Below are 21,514 nucleotides of genomic sequence, written 5' to 3'. Positions count from 1 at the left end.
TATATATATATATATATATATATATATATATATATATATATTGTCAAAAACTGCATTGGGCCACAATAATCCACATAATTTACTGTAAAAAAAAAAATAAAACACCTCCCTTAAACAGTTTCTACCCCGTATTTCCATGTCCTGGTATTCATAGAAAAAATTCCCCCAGAGATCAGCTTCGTCAGACTATAATTCAAACTTGGAAGCAATCTCACTACATGTCCACGGCCGTGGTAGAGAAAATGAGGCCCCTGGTGGATCCTGGCCCTGTGAGCTGGTCCAGTGACAGCAGCTGAAATGAGGCTGAGCTTTAGCCGCGTCCTCCCTCAGCAGAGCTCCAAGCTTCTGCACACAGATAAAGTTCAATAAATTCATTGCTCTTTCATTAAAATGTATGCTGGCCAGGATTTTGTTTTCACGTTGTTCAGGCTTATGGTTGCAGGAAGACTTGTGATACTCCGGTGAAGGTTGTGTTTCATTTTAAAGGAGTCTGGGTTTGCATGGTGTGGCAGTCTGCAGTGAGCTCAGGCTGCCTGCGTGGACGCCTCCCTTCCAATCACTGGAGAAAAAGGATTTATTACATGTGACTGACAGCCAAAAGAAATCACTTGACTCTCTTTTTTTTTTATCAGCTGCTACTTTCAGACATGAATGCGCTGAAATAATTACTGTTTCTTCCCGTACCTGTGCTTGACAGTATTTGTTTAATAAGCCAAAACATAAAAAGTATGAGAGTCTGTCTGGTTAGAAAACAGGGAAATGTTTGAACAATTTCTCCGCTTGAAGCCTTGAAACTCTCAAAAGAAAACTCCTTTTAGCAGCTTAAATCTGGATTTTAGATATTTTCAGGCACTACAGCTCTAGGGTGGCTCAACGAGGCGCATCAGTCAAGTGACTATTGGGCCAAAATCCTACTCAGGCGCCTGAATATGAGGTACAGGTGAGTTGTGATTTCACCGTAGCAGAGTTGCTGTTTGGACCAGTACGTCAGGATCATGATTTTTTTGCTGTTTTGGGTTTGTTTTTTATTCCTTCATTTCTATTCTTTGATTAGATCAGCCATTTTTCTGGTTTTCCGTAGTTACTCTAGTTTATGTTTTTTTAGGTCTATATAGTCGCTCCTTGCTTGTTAACAATAATATCACTCTGTTCCCACATAGAGCCAGACTGAAGTTATCCTGTGAAGGATTTTTCAGGAGGGTTTTCCCTTTAGGGTCTCGCCTGAACCTCAAATGAATTTGCTTCACTAGATCTGTTGATGCTCTCGCTCCCCAAAGGATCGACTAGAGCAGGTCACGCAATGTGCTACGTTAGGTTGTCCATCGTCTCTTGAGGTTTGATATGAATACATCTCATTACTGTTGATATATTCAGGGAACAATGTGGAGCAGAAGTCTGAATAAGAGTCATTATTGGGTTTTTCAGCATTTGAATGATCCAGAAAATGTTCAGAATCAAATCAAAAATGCATTACTATGCACAAAATCAACTTTTTGGCCTCTCAGACCTCTTACCACTGGTCCTCAGGGTCCACTGTCCTGTTTTAAGCGTTTTCCTTCTACCGCAAACCCGACTTATATAAATGAATAAACAGACTTCAACAGCTTTCAATGGCAGTACCAAGACATTCGCATTCTGGGCTCAGCGTCACAGTTCAGAGGAAAATTAAACTGTGCAGTAAAAAGTTGTGGGACTTTGCATTGACATGGAAATTCACTGGTTATGATGACACGCTTTTACATTTAGAAAATAATTTAATGTACAAAGCAAATGAGAAAATTGAATTGCTATCTGAATATCAGTACTACTGTCGTGACGTGTTCAGGTAAAGTAGGAGAGATGATGTGAAACTAGAATCAATCAATCAAAACAACCCAGGTCCTGACAGGTACAGGTTATCTCTGTGTCCTTTCAAACAGGCTTATGAAACTCCAACTGTTTTGTGAAATACATCACAGCAACAGAATCCCAATCTTTTTAACGCAACAAAATTTCAGTTTGCTGCAATTTCAACCATCACTATAAATAGAGCGGCGTCCGGAAACGGTTTATTGCTGCGGTCAGACACTGAGGGAAGCAGCTCATTAACCCTGGAGCTCTTCATCCAGAGAGAAGGCAGAGCGACGAATCTCATCCAATCAGCCTTTCATCATGAGAAATCTGAATTATTTAATCACAGCTCTGTGTTTTTTCCTTCCTTTGTCAGATTACACTGAGAGGGTTTTAGGATAGCAAAGTGTCTGGCTTAAAAAAATATCCGCTTAACTGAGGGAGTTGCACTGCCTCCATCTGGCTGTTTTTGTTTTGCAACACATTTAAAACTCATTTCCCCACCCTTTCTCAAAGTAATGCAACATATTCAAGTTAATCATCTGAAATCCTACAGATTTATTGCAGAAATAATAACAATTAAAAAAACAATAATATTTTGAATTAGTTAAAGGAACAATGAAGAGTCTGGTCATCAGGACAAAGTTGCTTGGCTGCACCTATCATAGAGTTCCAGTCCTGAATGTGGAAGAGAATAAAATAGAATATAACTTATTGATTCCCAAGGAGAAATTGCTTATTAGTTGACAAGCTACTCCATCCATGGTGTTAAGTGTTAATAAAACAACATTTATTGATAGAAATGTTAATATAAACAAGAAGTCACTTGAACAGAAATTAACTCTGTTGTGCTTCGGTACAATAACCACAGCAAAGTGTTCAATTCAATATATTTGTTGGTTTGTTGTTTACATTTCAAATAAATCAGTCATCAACCTTTCGAGAACCGAATGATGCTGCAATCAGAAAGCTTGGTTATAAAAAGACAAATACTTTGTGTCGTACATTTTCCATTGTAATGAATTTATGTCTGTCATAATTTTGCCCTGATGTTGAGTAAAAAGTCTCCATCGGCCTCAGGCCAAATTTGTATCATGTATGGAGAATTTATTTGTTCTCCCTGCTGAGTTCTTGATGTCTGAGGTTGAAAAAGAGTCGGTGAGTTGAATTCATGAATTTCATTCATTAATACCAAAATACAGCCAGTCCATTTCTCATGCTAACTTTAGGAGTTCGTAGGACAAAATGGCATCAAACAAAAGTTTTCCATTCCCTTTGTTAGCCTCTATCTAAGCTACGCCATAGAGAGGGTGTGCCCTAGTGTCCTTTAATCCTAACTTTCATTTTCATTTCCCAACATGTCATTTCCTTTAGCTTTAGCTTTGCAACTAGCTAAAAGAGATAAAAGGAAAGCTATTAGGAATGTAGGAATTATTCATTCTCAACACATGACTTTCAGGGCCACACAAACATAATCGGAAGAGCAAAAAAAGGGACCTGCTCAGTTTTCCGTGGCTGGTTTAGATTAAAAGATTTAAGCCTGTCCCTCTTGTGAAGCGCATTGTGGTGGTTGTTTATTCCTGCCACAGAAATGAACCAAAGGCCACAAAGAAGGCTAATTCTGTGACATTCAAGCACAAAGCAGAAGGTAAGACGGTGAACCGCTGACTCACACAGTCCCATAGAACACAACAACAATTAGCAATTAACATGTAAAATGCCTTTTAGCTCTATTATGCTGAGTTAGATAGTCTAGGTCTGAAAGAAAGTACTTTCGGCACTGCTCAGCTTTCCGTGGCTTCGTTTCGTCTGTGATCTGTCAGCAGCAGCTCCTCAGCACACAGCCTCAGACTGACAGGCGACCAACGGCGCTGAAACGCGGCAGATGGATTTTAATTACATCTGAAGCAGCATCAGCCTGCAGCGGAGGCAGCAGTTGGACGTTTTGGGACGGAGGTAAACACTGCAAACGTCTTCAATCGCTCTTCACGCGCCTTGCAGACATCACCTCCAACCAGAACCAGAATGAAGGATTTCACAGATGTGCACACAGGGCTTCAATTCATTTTTTTTTTTAAAAGGATGATGAAATTAGATAGTCAATCAGTGAAGGGTGAACTATTCTTTACTTATTCTTCTGCTGCTCACCCTTTTCCACAAGCTGCTGCATTACTAATCCCTTCATCACCTTTAAAAAATCAATTTGTAATCATTCAGATCAATAATAATCCCGGTTTCATTTTGTCGAATGCATACTTCTTGCTAAATGCCAACAAGTATGACAATAAAGTTACATTTAATTTAGTTTAGACATGAATAATAATTTGAATCCCTTTTACTGTTGCACCATACAAAACAAAATGTGTCTCCATATTTTTCTATTTTCACTTTTATTTCCTTGATTCCTTTTTCACAGAGAGAGTCAATAAATCAGTCACAGAATAATAAAGTCCTGACTTTACTCTGAGAATATTGAGAATAAAATTTTTAATATTGTTTATTTATTTTTGACATCACAGAGCTTTGCCTTGAGCACAAGGCAAATATTAAAATTTCTATAGTTTTAGAGTAAATATCTAAAATCACCTTAAGGGTTGTGAACATTTTCAGAATGCATACTTTTTGCAATTTAGCAGATTAAAATGAAAGCAGACAAAAGCTCTTTCTATTTCTGCTGGTTTTCTTTATTCCTTTAATTCGAGTTATTAGATTCCTCCTTGTTAATATTCTCCGGTGTTCCTCTACCTACAAACCCCATTTGAAGCCAGAATGGGAGTGTTGGTGTATTCAGGGCATGCTCTGCTCTCCCTGAGGTGTCCCTGCAGCAGGACTCCACATCAGACTCTCTGACTGCTGCTGACTGACATTTGTGTCCTTTTCAGTCATGCAGACAAACAAAGCGATGCGACTCCAACAGCAAGAAAATCAGTCTTTCCAAGGACCACAGATGCTACTTCTGCCTCCTTGACCTTTGCAGTGATTTCATTATTTAGGCAGCATTCAGCTCTCCAACGTCTCCACATATTTTGGCCTGATTAAGCAGCAGTTCAGGGTTTTACTTTATATTCATCGAGTCTCGCTGATGCACGCGGCTCTTCTGAACTAATGGTGCTGTGAAATCCTTGATGAAACTAAAGGTCAAACTACTAATCAGTTCTTATTTGTAGTTTAACGTGACGATGCTTGTTCACACTGACACAGAATGTGTTTTTTAAAATGTGTTAAATTCATCTGCTGCATATTAGCATGGGGCCTGCTGTTTAGTCAGCTGATGGTTGTATTTACATAATCAATTCTTTCCAGATACTAAATCTGTGAAATCGTCTAAAGACGGTTTTCAAAGGCTGTTGAATAAAATGACGTATTAAGGACATTGAAGATAGAAAAAAAAAAAGTGTAAATCATTGCCTAAAAACTCTGAAATTTTGAGATCAATTTCAGAAATTGTCTAGAAAAAAACATGGAAATTCAAAAAAGTAAGATTTGTCTTTTTTTTAGAAATTAATCTCAAAATTTCTGATTATTTGGCCAAAATTGACCCTTTTTTGGGTTTTTTTTTTTTAATCTCCATTGACCTTAATAGTATTTAAAATAGCTTGAGTTTATATTTATCTAAAACCAGGAAATGCACTGAGAGACGGCAAAGCCAATTCTGTCTTCTTAAGAATTCATTCAGATTGAATGAATTGACTGAATTCAATAGACGGTTAATTAGGAGGCTTCTGAATTTGGTGTGTTGAACAGGGAAGATGTTTAGACGGGGATCTTTGAACAGAATGACAATAGAAACTTAAGAATATTGCCAAGATCATCTACAAACCTCTAAGTAGCAGGACATCAGTGTTTATGAGCATAAAGTGCTTTGATATCACTTGGTAAATAGTAAATGATCTGTATTGATGCTTTACCTGGTCTGAAGGATCCTAAATTCATACACACACATTCACACTCTCATTAAATTATTCAAAACATCAGAGTGATTATTCTTGCATGGATGGTTCTGGACAGGAGAGAACAGGGATCGGAGCCCCTGTACTGAAGAGACCAAATCAGTTTCTCGTGATATTATGCACACAGGTACATTGAGATAAGAAGCTCCTGTGGACTCAGTTTGGTTTCAGACACAGTTAAACCCTTCCCTCATACCAGCACAGTATGTCAAATTGTCAAATGGCTGAAAAATATGCATTTCTTCTTATGAGTGAAACTCACAAAAACTATTGCCAGTCTAAAAGAGCAGCATTTGGGTCACCAGTCAGGCTGGAGTCAGTCTGCTGTCTTCCCCGACCTCATCTGTTTCTACACTTACATTAGCTTCATTATCACAATCATTTGGAACTTTATCTAAACATGAGTGATTAGGGCAGGAAAGCCATCGCAGAGGCTTTTGGAAAGACCGAAACGATGATGCAGGTACAAACATGTGTTTGTATTGAAGAAAAAAAGTAATTACACTCACATAGACCATGCTGCCTTGTTAGCACTGTCTTTGCTCCGGCCAAAACTGAAATAAAGTTCTGCAAAGTTCATATTTGTAAACCGCAAGCATCCGCATCCACCAGACGGCCCTCGAAGCTTTTCAGCTCTGATTCTGACCTTCTGAGCATGAATAGATTTTAGAATCTTTCCAGCAGAGAGCATCAGCAGCCCTGACAGTTCCTTGACCTCTTGACCTCAGCACACAGAGAGAAACGTAGAGCCCACAGAAATACACAGAAAACAATCAGATGCATTCAGAGAGGGAGAATAGAAGCGGCGTAGCTGATGGTTTTAGGAGGTCCGGTTGCCTTCATTCTTGTGATAACACATTCATTAGCAGGAGGTAGATGGTTCAACTGCAGCTGTGGAAAAACGTGGATTAATCCAGCTTCTTTAAGAAAACTTAAAGAAAATAATCAGAAATAATAATCAATAATCTTTGGGTCAGGAATGAGTTCATGCTGCCTGACTGTGTCCAGATTTGTTGTTTAGGCAGCTGAGATTGTTTTGGGTTGGTTCTCCTCCCACATTACAGACAAACTTGTCTTTAATTCCTCTCATGGGAAAAATAAAAAAGAAAAACTTCTCATGGAGGGAACCATCACTTCAGAAGCTATTGGCATTAGAGAAAAGTTAAACACGATAATTTTATCGTTAGACAAGTGGTCGGCTCCAGGAGACAGAAGCATTCACGTTAGGAGCTTCAGCTTTCTTCAACACTTAAAAATCCAGTAACTTTAGCTTGATTTCATCAAGATGGCTGCCATCCAGAAAGCTACAATACATCTGGTATCTTCAACATCTGCTCCATGATGTAGAAATTATTCGCCGCAACTTTAAATCAAGCTTTTAAACGCAACAAAAGGCTCACTAGGTGTTGTGTTAGTTTAAACATTAGCTTAAACAACAGCTTGAGCTCACCACAACACTCAACTTCACAGGTCCACACACACACGCACACGCACACACGCACACACACACACACACACAGAAAGAGAAAGAGCTTCAGCACATTGTCTGGCTTAATTAGAGAAGCGAGCACTTATCATCACACTCAGGTCAGAGGGGCAAACACTCACCAACAGCAGTGAAGTTCCCAGACAGGAAGTGGCTGCAGGGAAGGCTGCTAGTGCTCACAAAAGAGTCTTCATCTGTTGTCATGGTAGTCCTAGATTTCAGCGACGGGTTGGGCGAGTCGGTCACCATGGCCATTCTAGCCGCCACAGATTCCATAATGGCTGATGTACAGAATGACTGGCAGCTCTGTGACACCGGGGGGTCAAACGCTGTTATCAGGTTGGAAGTGTGGCAGCTGACTTCACACCCCAAATAACCTGTCAGCACATGTGGACAGTGTGATCCAGTCAAAATGTCTAAAGTCACTCAAGTCGGAACCCAGCAAACACCGGGTGGCGCTTTCAAAAATGTTCTCTTAAATCTGGAAACAAGGTGGAAACAAAACGCACATGGGGGTTTCTGATGTTTGAGGCAGGATGAGGAGACTGAACAAGTTTAGATTTACCAAATAAGTTCCAAGGCAGGTATTTTGAAATGGAAAATATGGAATAGAAAAATTAATTCTCGGAGCAAAACATCCCAAACGTCATCCAGAAAGTGTTGATCCATTTTTTGAACTTCTCCATTGAAATGCTGATTCGCGACCAAATCAGTTCCTGGAGAGTCCTTTCAGATGACTGTTGAACATCGTCAGTAAACTTGGTCCAAAACTGGCAGCTCAAGCAGTTCCCTTCTCCTACAAATGAAACAAAACAGAGTTCAAAATGAGACATTCTGCAGATTGATTTTTCTTAGTAAAAACAGCATTTTGAATTGAGTATCACACATTTGTTTCCCTAACTCCAACTCATTTTGCAAAAGTAAATGTCAAGGAACTGGAGACATTTCTCTAGTGTGTTGTGACGTCTGTTTCTCAAAGAGCCCTGGATCCCTCCGAATACAGACCAAATTGCTGGACGATGCTGACAGAGGTTCCAATTTTCCACCAAATATTGACTTCTCCAAAACTAAAGTATCAAGTCTGTGATTCATAAATGTGTCTCAGAAATAGTTTTCTTCTATTCCACACTGGAAACTGTCCAACAACTAATTCCAAATCCATTTCTCTCTTTCAAGGAAGTCTAGCCTTTACCTGATTTAAGGCCTTTAAATTGTTTGTTGTGTTTTTGAGCTCAATGAAATTTGAAAATACTGGTATGCTGATGTAGCTTCTCGGCTACACAGAATGACCCAAAGTGTTTAAGTAGAAGGTAGCTGGACTTCACAAGTTTACAGAAACATGTCCCTCACCTCGCCACGTCCAGTTCCACCTTTCTAACAACTAAAACAATGACGAGCTTTCAAGAAACATGCGAGGAGTGATCTGCTATCATCTCAGTTTATTTCTCAGAGACAACAGGGATACAAAATGTCCTAAAGTCCTGGCAGGGGATAACATCATTTGGGGGGGTTTTTTGTTTGGTTTTTTCTGCGTCTATTTTGAACAGACAGTGGGAAGAAACAGGGTCTCCTCAACCATCATGAGGCTGTAGTGGAAATGAACTCTGAGTGGAAAGCCGCACTTCACCTGAGATAGAAGCTGTATGGATACAGGTGTGCGCTTGTGTGGAAGGTCCAAACAGCTAACATTCATGGACACAGAGCTGTGCAAAGGCCATCACATGCCTCTGCAATAACAATAATCGTGGCATACTTCCATGCTGATTTCCTTTTAATTGAAAGCCTTGAGGCAGTGACACAGATGCTTCCTGAGCTTCCACGGACTGTGATATACGGGGTTCCGGTGCTGCCGAAATTCGTGGCTGCTGTGTGGTGTTACTGGCTCTGTGCAAAATACTGAAAGACGGAAAGCACCTCATGACATCTGCCCTTAAATTACACTAGATTGAATCTTATAATCTTAGAACTGCCATCCATTATAGTCATGGAGCTAAAACTATTTAAAAGGTCATCAACAGAGGCTGAAGGCAGAGAGGGTAATGATGCAAGACTATGTTAGAAAATACGTGTTGTTATCATTAATGCAAAGTTTTCAAATGATCTCTTATCAACTTTTATTGGCGCTACCAGGGAGGTGTTTGTCTTAATCAGGACACAGTTTCATCAACCACATCAGTGTTTTTCTCAGACTTTTTAACCTAATCAAATCCAAAATATGTCCTTTGTTATGGTTTGCTTCTGTTACATGCAGAAAAAAACTGAAGGTTATCTAGCAAACCAACACCTCTTTCACACTTTTTGCCCTAATTGATATAAAAAATCTGACCAGATTGAGGAAAATCCGTACACAAAACCGGACAGGTGTAAAGACCTGGATTGAACACATATTCTCACCTCTCCAACATAAGCTTCCTCTGTCTACCTACCTTCCTGCAATCATCCTTCTGGAGAATCTGCCGACACAAAGATGAACACACGAGGACGCAGCTGCCTCCCAGAGGGAAGGTTTCCAGTAAAGCCACACCATGAGACCTGCCACCCTGCTACCGACTAGAGAAACGGTGGACTATAATGCTTAAATGATGTGTGGTGTGGGTGTCAGCTAGAAGTGGAAAGTTGGCTGGAGAACATGTTGGGATTTGTCACAGGGAGGTTGTCCGTCAGCGTTCAGGTATGGGCACGTTTCCTGCCGGAATCCAACACACACACACACACGTTTGCGCAGCTATCTTTGCGGGGACTTTCCATTCATTTCTACAGCCTAAACCTCACCCTTACCCTTATCCTAACCATTACATACCTAACCCTAACCCTAACCAAAACTCAATTCACACCTTAGTCCTAAATCTGACCCCTGACCCAAAACCAGCGTTTGTGGGCTTCGGTCACCACAAGGAGCAGTTGGTCCCCACAATGTATTAAAAACAAACACACACACAGCCCACCTGGACACAGGACTGGTTGTGTGTGTATGCGTGTGTGTGTGTGTGTGTATGTGTGTCATTCATGTGCAACACTTCAGCTTGTTTCCTCTGGTTAGATATTTTTTTGGTGCAGATGTCAGTCTGTACCACACAGCTATTTGAGTAAACAAACACACACTGTGATGCAATGTGTCCTAAACAGCAGTAAAATGTTAGAGAGAATTATTATTTATTGATTGATGACTGTTTGATTAACCCAGGCTTGAATTAAGATGATGCACTATGCAGTGTAATGTGGGCTACATTGATAACTTGCAGATATTTTGGAGGCAAACCTGCTGTGATCCAAATCGACAGCATCTATCCTACTTTGGTTGTAGGATAGATGTTTCTTCTAGGAATTATTAGTTCTCCAAAACCCTGACAGCTCAGGGTTCAGACCAGGAAGCTTAACATCACAATCATTGAGTTACTGGAAAAAAAAAAAAAAGGAGCAGCCATTTTTCACTCACATTTCTTAATTCATCCAAGGCCAAAAAAGAGCAAAACGTAGTTTTTCTCTTCTAAACTGTAAAGCAGTACAACAGCTTCTGATGGTGCTTACAATTCAATTTTATCTCAGTTATCACATTTCTTACCTGATTGAGAGTTCACAGGACAAGAGCACAAGTCAGATTATCCGCTCTCACACACAAAAACAGCAACACTAAGCTACTTGGGACTCGGTGTTTTGACTAAAGACACTTCGATGTGGTGAAGAAAAGCTGCAATCAAACCTCCGGCCAGACAGAGACCTTCTCTTCCCACCGAACCCCAAACTATACACATCCCCATGATCTGTTTGTGCTGCACAAATCTGTCTTTCCTGGAGGATTATTTCCATATTTATAATTGTCAGATATTAAATGCACTTATGTTACTTTTGTACATTTTCACCACATATTTTGAATAATATATATAAATATATATATATATATTTATATATATATATATATATATATATATATATATATATATATATATAAAAGAAAACAGATTAAACATGCTTACATATTTTTGTCAAATGTGTCATTCCTTTGAAATCAGCAACTGGGTAGAAGTTTTTTAAGTCTTCAGCAGGGTTTTTTATGGAGATTGAACAAGGCTTCTTGGGAATTGCTGGCACACAAGAGCTCTCAGGACATTCAGTGTAAAAGAATCGTTAACCAAAAAGCTTAGCTTGCATGAGCTATACAGATAATTGATAACTGCAACTTGGTTAACTTTGCGTCTTAGATTTTTCCACACCTCTTCATATAAGCTCTAGATCATCATTAGGGGAAGAAGGTTGCGTTATTTAACTACCAGCGGGATGCATCATTTCCAGAGAGATTTCCAGGCTGCTGTAATGATTCTTACACCACTGGCACATGTTTAGCAAGGCTGTTACGAAGAGTAATGGCTGTCATCTGGAACAAAAGCTTCTGAAGCTCTTGGGTCAACACCCTTTTGTTGCACCGTGTAACAACTTCCAGGCAAGCTCAAGCATGGTCGGGCTCCTCTGTTTCACAACCTCAGCTCTAACTAAACCTACACGGGGAAAGACAGTTTGACATTCATTTGATTTGAGAAGGAAATACAGACATACCAGCACCATACAGCCTATTATAGCCTATTACCTACAGTCCTATTAATCAGCCAGGATACTGATAGATTCTGAAAGCATAAGAGCTTTAGAATAATGTGTTGGGGGTGCCGTTGGAGGGAGAGTCAGCCAGCTTTAGAGTGTTTCAGCTTGTAGCTCTGATTGTTGTGACTACCTGCTTGCACACTCACTGTTTTCCTAAGCTGCAGAGAAATGAGCAAGAGGCATGTGCAGACACACACTCACACAGGAGACACACACGGGGATGAAGTGAGAAAGCTGCTAACTGTGTTTGGATGATTAGCACTCTGGCAGATGTTTCATTCATTTGTTTACAGGGCTTTACATTTTCTCGGTCAGCAGTATAGACTGGGTATTAAATGCAACAATGACTTCCCAATTCTTCAGCTGAGTCGATTGTTTGAAAAGCACAATTAAAGAGTCTCAAACACACGCAACGGGGGTTAAAAACTTTGGATTTTTTCCATGTTGGTTCTGTGGAGCCTTAGGACAATAATCATCCTCCAGGCAGTATGTATCTGTCAGAGAAATGTCTGCCAAGAAAAACATGAAGAAATGTCTGTAGAGAAGTCAAGATTTAGTCGGCCACAGTCTTTGACACTTCAGCTCTCGCTCCTCGCTGGTTCCTCCGGTTAAATCCCGTTACGTCCATCTCACCATATTTCAGCTTCCATCTCTGTCACACCGACGACCTGTATACCTTCCTGTCGTTATTAATTAACCTCTTTTGTCCTTTTGCTTTTTTGCTCCTCAGTGTTCATCATCCTCTGTCCAATATATCAACTCTAACTCTTCTGTCCAAACCGTCTCAGCTTTGACTGGATCTACTCGCTCTAAAACCTTCTGCATGCTGGAGCTCACTGAGCTACAGCAGACTAAATGTTTCTATCTCAGCAACAAACAGAAGGTGGCGCCGTCCTGGTTAAATGAAGCCTTCAGTCAGTTTCCTTCTGCAACTCAAATCCACAGAGATCAGCAGTAACAGGTGGCTTTTTCCCCTCTCTGCCCTTTTTTACCAGGTAAGGTTTTTGGTTTCAGTGTTGTTAAATCCCCACTGACTGACCTGAAAGCTGCTGCAAACCAACTCCCAGCTGAAGAAAAAAGAAAAGAAAAAAAAAACTCCACAAAGGGACACAGAAGCGTCTTTTCACATCAGGTCACACCAGAGCTTTGAGCTGCCAGAGCTCTGGTGACCGTCTCCGTTTGGTTCAGAAAACACGCAGAATACTTTCAGTTTGATTGAGTCTTCAGACGTGTACGTAAATGTACTGGTGCAACAGGAAGGAATATATTAAAATCCTAGTAAATCTGCAGAAAAAAGGAAAAAGAAATTGCACAATTACAATAAAACTGACAAAAGCCAAGAATAGTATGATGTAAGGACTCAATTGCAGGCATTTAATCACTTGTTCATTCTTTTTAACAAAAAATAGTTTCCCTTTACAGCAGAATGAAACATAAATGTATGACTGCTAAAGCTGCATATCCAGTCTGGATAACCGAGGACAGGGAACAATCAAAAATCCCCAAAACTCATTTTACTGTTACTGTTTACAGTATCAGACGTTTGACAGCCAAAGGAAGTTGTGTCAGAAGTCAGATGTGGTTTTATTCGCCTGGGGTCAGAACAGTCTGCAGTGAGCAAAGTGCATCTGAAAATGTCAAGCCAACTGGCGAGCAGATGGACGAAATAAAAAGTAGGAAGGATTTGATATATAAAAAAATTACAATAATCTGCAACACTGAAAAGGTTGTGAAATGAGCCTAACACTTATCGGAAAAGTGTAGATATGTGTGGTTTGGAATAAAGTTTAATTATAATTCCCTCTAATATGTAGAGAAGAAGAAGAAAATCCTGTGCCGTCTCTGCATGTCAAAGCAGTTGTCATGTTTGAACCTGCAGGAACTTTCATCCTCGCTGCTGTTTCTTTTCACGCCTCAGTCGTGTTAAGTGCTTGCACTTCGTTTAAGCTCAGTAAGACTGACTGTTGTGATAACCGCAGGGTGGCGGCACTGCAGTTTCTCAATGGACTGACAAAATTAGTGCTGATGACAGATACATGGAAAGCCTTGTGAAAACATTTCTCAGTTTTGGACTAAGCAAAAGCTGAAACAGCCGACTTAGAACAATATGTTGTGATTAAAGCAAACTGGAGGTGAAGATTCTGCAACAGAGGAATTATTTAAACTGCTAAAAGCAATGGAGGAGGAAGACTTTGTGACTTATAGCTTCAATTGGTCATTTTGTTTGCTCCATAATTCATCTCCTGTGGTTTCTACTCTCTCATTTTTGAATTTGCATTTTATTTATCTATAATATACTGATAATATATACTGAAGCCAGACTCAATCCAGCTGGATGCTCTTGTACAGTATTTGACTGGTGTGAGTGTTATTATCTAGAAAATAAAGACTTCCTTGTGTCAGTTATTACAACTAGAAACTAGTGATTAGGCCTTAAATCTGGGTGCACTGATGGACTCAAACCTGAAACGTCAGGTTAAAAAAGTCAGCCTTCTATCAACGGAAGAATATTTCCAGGATTGAAGGATTAATGTCTAAGATCCAGAGAAGATCTCTGCTTCTAGATCTTCTCTAGATCTTGGACTGTACCACAAATTCATAATTCATTGATTTTAAAGAGGTGGATTATTGCATTTGACAATAAAGATACTTCAACTCAAACTAGTATTAAACAAATCACACAAACAGAAGCTAATGCAGCATAAACTTAGAAAGAACAGCTTGGAAAGCTCTGTGATTTACATAATACACCTCAGAGCTTTATTATTTCAAAAAACGTTCTGAGTTTTATTATCTCTGAGCTTAGTTTTCTGAAACCTAAGAGCTAATTTAGATTTTTGCTTTAAAAATCTAAAGCAAACCTCCAGTTTGCTTTAATCACAACATATTGTTCTAAGTCGGCTGTTTCAGCTTGCTTTAGATTGCCTGACTGCCTGATCATAAGCAGCCTCCTGAAACATCCCGTTTTGGAGGAATCATACAGACATAACCCCGTCTCTGCAGCAGCACGTGAAAGTCCTATCGGCACACAATGCTTGTTTGTTTTATCTTATGGCCTAATAAAAGTCAGATGACAGGACGCCGATGAGGTAACCTCACACCGTCTGCATGGAGGATGCAGAGCAGGTCTGCTCTTGCCTCCAGTTCACTGAAATAGGCGACTCACATTAAGCCAGGGGCTACATAAGATTTGCAATGAATACAGGCACTGTCTGCATGTTATGACTTTCCTGCCTCTGGGTGCTGCAAGAGAAGAAGTCGGTGGTCTAACACAACATAATTACTCAGGATGTAAAAGATGCACTTGAGTGAGACTCCGTGATTCATGCGTCTGCAGTGGCACGTGACCAAAGAGGCAGAATGGGAGGATAAAACCTTCTAGACATGACTTCTTCAAAGTTAGAGATTGCGTTCCATTTGTGAAAGTTGACGATGGGAGTTGTGGAATTCCTTGACAAACACTTCATGAAGTGCAAATAATCTGGTGTCCAAGCACACATGAAGCAGACAGGGAGTTTTTAGGGGCCATCAGATCAAAGAGAACAGTGCAAATACTACTGTTACCGCAGAGTCATCACTTTGTCAGAGCTTATTTATATTTTCAGACAACTTTATATCGTCCTCATGATTATGACACCTGAGCTGAGGTTACGTGGGCTCAAGATTATCTGGTAAACACAAACAGGAACTACCTTAGAAAACAGCCATCAAGAATGAAACGCTGGGAAACTGGGAGGCTGTTTTTGTTTTTCTAATCTGCCAGCTACAGCAGATCACTTACAGAGACATTTTTCGTTTCATAAAAAGCTCTGAAACAAGACTCCAGACATGGAAAATCCCAAGATATACCTGTAACATCATGGCTCTGGTCTGATTGGCTGCACTCTAAGCTTAGTGAAAAGCATGCTGACGTTCATGTCATAGTTTTACTTTTATTCCAGGTGAGTCGTCATGAGATTCCAAAACAGGAACGTCAAAGAACAGAGACCATTCAGCAGAGCCTCAGAGTGGACAGCATTCAGCCTAAACCTCAGCATGACTTGTTCCGTTCACGGTGGGACTAAATGTAACGGGCTCGGAAAAAAGTTCAGAACAAAACAACAACTCGAGTCCCAGACGTGATGCTTCATGTGAAGCAGATGTTCCTGAGGTCATGAGGGAAACGTCCCACTGCCAGGTGTTGCGCTTCTTCCTTCTGTCGGGTTTTGTAGGTGCATTCGTTGTTGTTTGTTCGTGTGCCAGAGAGGCTTGCTCAGGATTTCCCTTTTGCCAAGTTCCCAAACAACTGCCCACCTTCACACAATCCACAACAGTTTCTGTACTCTGCTAGCATAGTGTTGTATAATACAATCTCTTCAAACAGAGGTGTTAGCAGCGGATGTGAAAAAGTCAAATTAATCAAAAGCAAGCAGGAACATCATTTTATATGAAATTAGCAACAATAAAAACAAAGAAAAAATGTATAAGTGAAGAAGTGTTTTTCTGATAAATCTGATGAAGATGAAAGCGATGTATAATTTCCTTTTTTGTTTGTTTTTCTCCATTGACTGTAAACACAGAAGAGAATTTGAAAGTATTCTTCTTACATATTGTGATAATCAATCTCTTTCTTATGTCAGAGGTCTGATTGGACCACTTTCCTTCCAGACTGCAGGATTACTGCGGGTTCCTGGAGGCTCTAAAAGCAGAATAGGAGGCAAATCTTTAGTTATCGCACTCCTCCATAACCAACTCCCAGTTTTATTTCATAAGGCAAACATCCTGTCTTAAAACATTCATTTTTGATAAAGTTTATGGTTAGACTGGCTCAGCCCTACAGCATTAGGGCTGCTGTGGGGCAGCTTGAGCTGCTGGACAGTTTATTTTTATGACTGTTTTTTCTCATATTGCTCTCCATTTATATATTGTTCATAGTCATTGTTGAGATTGTCTTTATGATCCGTGTTGTTTGTTTTATTTCAGGGATTATTTCCTTAAGCATGTGTATTTCCTCTTGAAAAAACAATGGCAATTTTACTGAGATTGCCAATGTCAACCTCTGTTTTTTCTGGCTCAGCACCTCTCTTTAATAGAGTCCAAAATGAAGGAGCTAACAAGGGAACTATTCTTGTGTACATGAGCGAGAGACAGAAAGAAAGAAAGAAAGAAAGAAAGAAAGATTATGATGAATTAATTGGAGGCATCCAAAAGGATGCAGCATCCTCAGCCAGCCAGATACCAGCTGCTACCTCAGAAACACCATATGAGACACCATCAGTAAAGCTTGCTATGCAGGCTGAGCCTCAAACTGGTCCCCCAGCACACAACCCATTAGACTGACACCAGACAGAACTCTGAGAGACTAAACCAGGGGTCCCCAAAGTGGGTCCTGGAGGGCCGGCCTCCTGCATGTTTCAGTTCTCTCCCTAGTTTAACGCACCTGGATCCAATGACGGCTCATTAGAAGAACTTTGACATGTTGAAAAGGTTCTTGGTATTACCAGGGAGAGAACCAAAACATGCAGGACGCTGGCCCTCCAGGACCCACTTTGGGGACCCCTGGACTAAAGGGTGAGGGGATATTACTTTTACCTTTCCTTCAGGTCAGCCAGCTCCAATTAGGTCAGGAGGGAGGGACTTCAACAAGAGCTGCTAGCTTAATCCCAACAGGCAACTTTCAGCCTGATACATCCACAACATCAAGGTCACCCAATGGCAACTAAATGGTCGGTTGCCATTGGGTGACTTATGATCTGAGCACCCACAGAATCAACTCTACACCATGCAATCAGTGGGGTTTCCTGTGACTACATAATCAGCTGACTGTAATTACACACAGACAGCATGGAATTGGAGCTAAACGCAACATCATCATGGATTTAACTGGAATAAACTGGAATTTTAGAGTTTTACTCTTCTGTAAATAGGCGTGAAGAAAATATCTGTTGTAAATGTGCGATATAAATTTAAACTAAATTGAATTCAATTCTACAATGAAGACATCATCTTTGGAAAACAAAAAGACTTATTGTCTAATTACAGCGTTGCATATCCTCCAAGAGCAGATTTGCATCGAGTCGTTGACTTGGAGCATTCTCTCCTACTAGATCAGCATGTAGATGATCGATTGCATTGTGTCGCTGACTTTGCACCAATCCCTTATCCTGTGCATACTCCCCATTAACAGGAAGAAACATCCTGCAGAACCAAAGCAGTGTGTGCAGCCATCTGACACAACTGACCATGATCTGTGTGAGTTGCTAAAGCTTCATTGATCAAATGATCTATTGGCAAAGATGAAATATTCCTCTTGTGATCATGTTGTTATCATAGAACTGACAGAAGCCAACTAACTGTACATAAAGCACTGCACCTCCTCTTTAGTCATAAGCTGTGATGAGTTCCAGCTTAAACTTGACATCTTCCCAGACAGCAGCTGTTGATTTTGTCTTATGCAGGAGTTGTGTACCAAAACTTGGTCACAATAGCAGTATATGCTAAACATCTGCAGAGAATCCATTGGTCCCTCATGGACAGTTCAAACCTGGGACTCATTGCCGCATTCTATTAACTATTGAGGAATCATCAGGGTAACGTGATGAAGCATGCAAACCTGTTCCACAAATCAGTGAATTTATGAAATGTGCCCCCTCTGGTGGTTTTTCTTCAATCAGTCTTACTCCAGAAAGTCCCAACATTTAAGATGTTTGAGCTCAAACTACTTTAGAAAGCATTCAGTCAGAGTCACGTATGTTTGCCTTTAAAACTTTCCCAACAAAATCAGTTTCTGGAGTTGACTGTTGTCTCTCTGACTAATACGTGGATTCTCTTGACAGCACTGTGTGGCAACGCAATCACTGTTTCCCATTTGATCTGTATGTCATTTTACAGCGTTGCTCAAACAAAAAAGAATTAAGTTACTCATTCAGCAAAGAAATGTATGGAGTTAACTTCCTAGCACATGTTTCTTGATGAATGGTTGTTTCTTATTTAGAAAATAATTTACACCATTGACATTTGTAACTTTATATGTTTAGAAGTCTGTTATTGTTATTCCTCCTTGTCTAGCTGTCGATGAGCTCAAAGATGGTGAATAAAACACCTTTACACTGAGTCATAAACATCCTAGAAGCTGAAGTAACTGGCTTACCTTTCCTCAACACGACTGCAGCAGGAGCTCAGGTATACGCTGCAGGTATACCGCTGCTGTGATCAGGAAAGCATTCTGAACCCTAAGGCTTTAAGGCAGAAACCTACATGCCATTTCATACTGATGTCAACTGGATTGAACACAGAGATGAACCCGAGAGCCTTACCTGTAAAATCACAGACTGTTCCATGGACGGTTTATTCCAAACACTGAAGCACTTCCCACACCTTCCACCTTTCCTCTGCAGCAACTTACAATTAGCTGCCAAGTTGAAGGGAGGAGGGAAAGGCAATCCGTTGACTCCTCCCCCCTCGCTCCGAACAAAGTTCAGCTTCCTGGTGAGAGGGATGGACGGGGTTGGGATCCAAGGGTTGATTCAAGTGCTCTGAAAAGTGTCTGCAACAAGATAGGAGTGGGTTTATAATGGGATGGAGGTTGTAATACACCACCCTGGCAGCTCTGACAAGACAAAAGAACTGGTTCTGCAACTTTCCAAGCAGATCTCAGCTGCTCTGTTTCAGCTCAGAATGAATGTATGAGTGAATTAACAGAGAGGTGAGCAACTACCGCCTGGCAACAGGTTCAGAAAGCTGGGCTGTATATCTGTAGAGCATTTTCTTATTTTATTTCACCCCATTGATGTTTTTACTTTATCTCAAACTGATATTAAATCTAACCCCCTGCTTCATGACTTACATGACTTGGTTTAACAAACACAAGTATTTGGATCTTAACTATTCTTTGATGGAGCAGAGACACGAAACAAAACGTTCAGGCAAAGAAAAAAGCTTTACCGTTTCCTGCAGAGGAAAGTCTCTGTGTCTCTGTGTTCAGTCCAGGTGAGATGTGATGTAACAGTGTGTTCCCTTCATACTCCAAGCTGGGGAAAGTGAAATTTGACCAAACTTGGATTCTCCATAAAACCTTGACGTTAAAGCCAATATGGCAGACCATCTCCCCTTGGAAATTGCCTCCAAACTTCTGGAGTTAAATCATTTCTACTCACCAAGTCACTTCATTACTTGTTTAATTGCTTGTCAGCTCAAATGGTTATGGCTAATCACTGTTTGGACTCAGACATGAAGGACTGAGCCAGACCTTCATACTGAACTATGAGATTACAATATATCTTTGAATGAGTTATTTCGTGTTGTATTCTTAGATATTTTGGTGCTACCGTGTGAGTAATTCACAACATATTTTGCAAACTAATCTCATTCAACTTTCATCTAATTTGACCTCATTTCCAAATTCCTCTGAATAAACCTGTGACATCATTGCATCATTTTTAATTGGTAATTGGTTTTATTCTTATTTTTGTTTTGGATTATTTCTGTTAATTAACCTTTGTAGGAAAGTTGTCGTTGTTTATTCCTCACACGTCCAGAGGCTTACAGTTCAAGAATGTCCGTTCTGAACTTAATCCTTCTTTGTTGTTTAATGCCTGAACCCTCTCAGGCAGGTATTCTAAAGCAATAAGTTAGACTGAAAACTATTTGGTTAGTTATTTCCAGATAATCAGGAGGTGACTAGTAATTAGTAATTTTGTTAATTATTCCTTTCAGCATTTATTATTAGTTATTCACAACCAAACAAAACATTTTGTTACACAACATCACATTATGGCAAATGATTAAAAAAAAAAACAACAACTCTTCCATAAGAAGAAGGAAGTACGTTCTCTGTACTTCCTTTATGCCTGAATTCTCACACCTGACTGAATCTGACCAGTGATCATCCTTCTAAGTAGCTTATTGCTAGCTTTAATATTAACACTGTGCTGCTATGTACTGGGATTAAATTCAATTATCCCTAATTCTGCTCATTTGGATGGTTATTAACATTTATATTTGCTGTATGTGTTACATTCCAATGAACCGACTCTCCCTCATTTAGCATCTGGAATACAGCAGTCAAATGAGAGCAAAACAAAGACACACAAACAGCCTTTAAAACTGCTAAAGTGATTTCATCCACAGTTTGACTCCCTCCCCCCAACCACCACCACCATCACCCCTCTTCCAAAGCTACAAGGAGTTCTCTCAGATGTTGTTCATGTTTCATTTTGCTCCTGATTTAGGGTGGGGGCTGCATGTCTTATACTGGTGGGTGGGTGGTTGGGGTAAAGAATAAGAGTTTTCAATTTTCTGTGGAAGAAAATCACTAATACAAACAAGAAACAGTCTGGTGTTTCCCCAAGAAAGATTTTGGGAAGTCTGTTCTGTCAGAGCCAGATGCTATTCACACTCGAGTGCCGGGTTAGTGAACAGGTAGGGGCAGTGAAAACCCCTCCAGTGTGTACTGTTAAAGGGTGATACAGGGGGACACGAGCGCTGGCTCTGCAGAAAACTGCTGGAGGCCAGTTAGTTATCAGCTAAATCTAAGGAGACATGAGGCGAGTCCTTCAGCAGTAAGCAGCTTAGAGGCAGCCGGAGAGAGAGGAGGAAAGCTAAGACACTGACTTTCCCATGGATATGCGAGAGACGTGAAAACAAAGGAAAGGTTACTGAATTTTAATTTTGCCCA

The 21,514-nt window shown here is 40.2% G+C and overlaps 1 protein-coding gene across 1 annotated transcript in view; it reads right to left on the bottom strand.

Moving 5' to 3' along the window:
• plch2a (phospholipase C, eta 2a) overlaps positions 1-19,233 on the bottom strand; it is a 142,954-nt gene extending 123,721 nt beyond the window's left edge. Inside the window, exons 1-2 of the mRNA XM_044096794.1 lie at positions 19,155-19,233; positions 7,389-8,062 (exon numbers count right to left, since the gene is read on the bottom strand). Coding sequence (XP_043952729.1) covers positions 7,389-7,542 — 154 coding nt within the window. The 5' untranslated portion in view covers positions 7,543-8,062; positions 19,155-19,233. The remainder of the gene's footprint in view (positions 1-7,388; positions 8,063-19,154) is intronic.
• Positions 19,234-21,514: the final 2,281 nt, after the last annotated feature.

Source organism: Gambusia affinis, linkage group LG01, assembly GCF_019740435.1.
Source record: "Gambusia affinis linkage group LG01, SWU_Gaff_1.0, whole genome shotgun sequence".
Taxonomy (NCBI): domain Eukaryota; kingdom Metazoa; phylum Chordata; class Actinopteri; order Cyprinodontiformes; family Poeciliidae; genus Gambusia; species Gambusia affinis.
The sequence above is the reverse complement of the archived record's forward strand: the minus strand, read 5'-3'. Positions and strand labels throughout refer to the sequence as shown.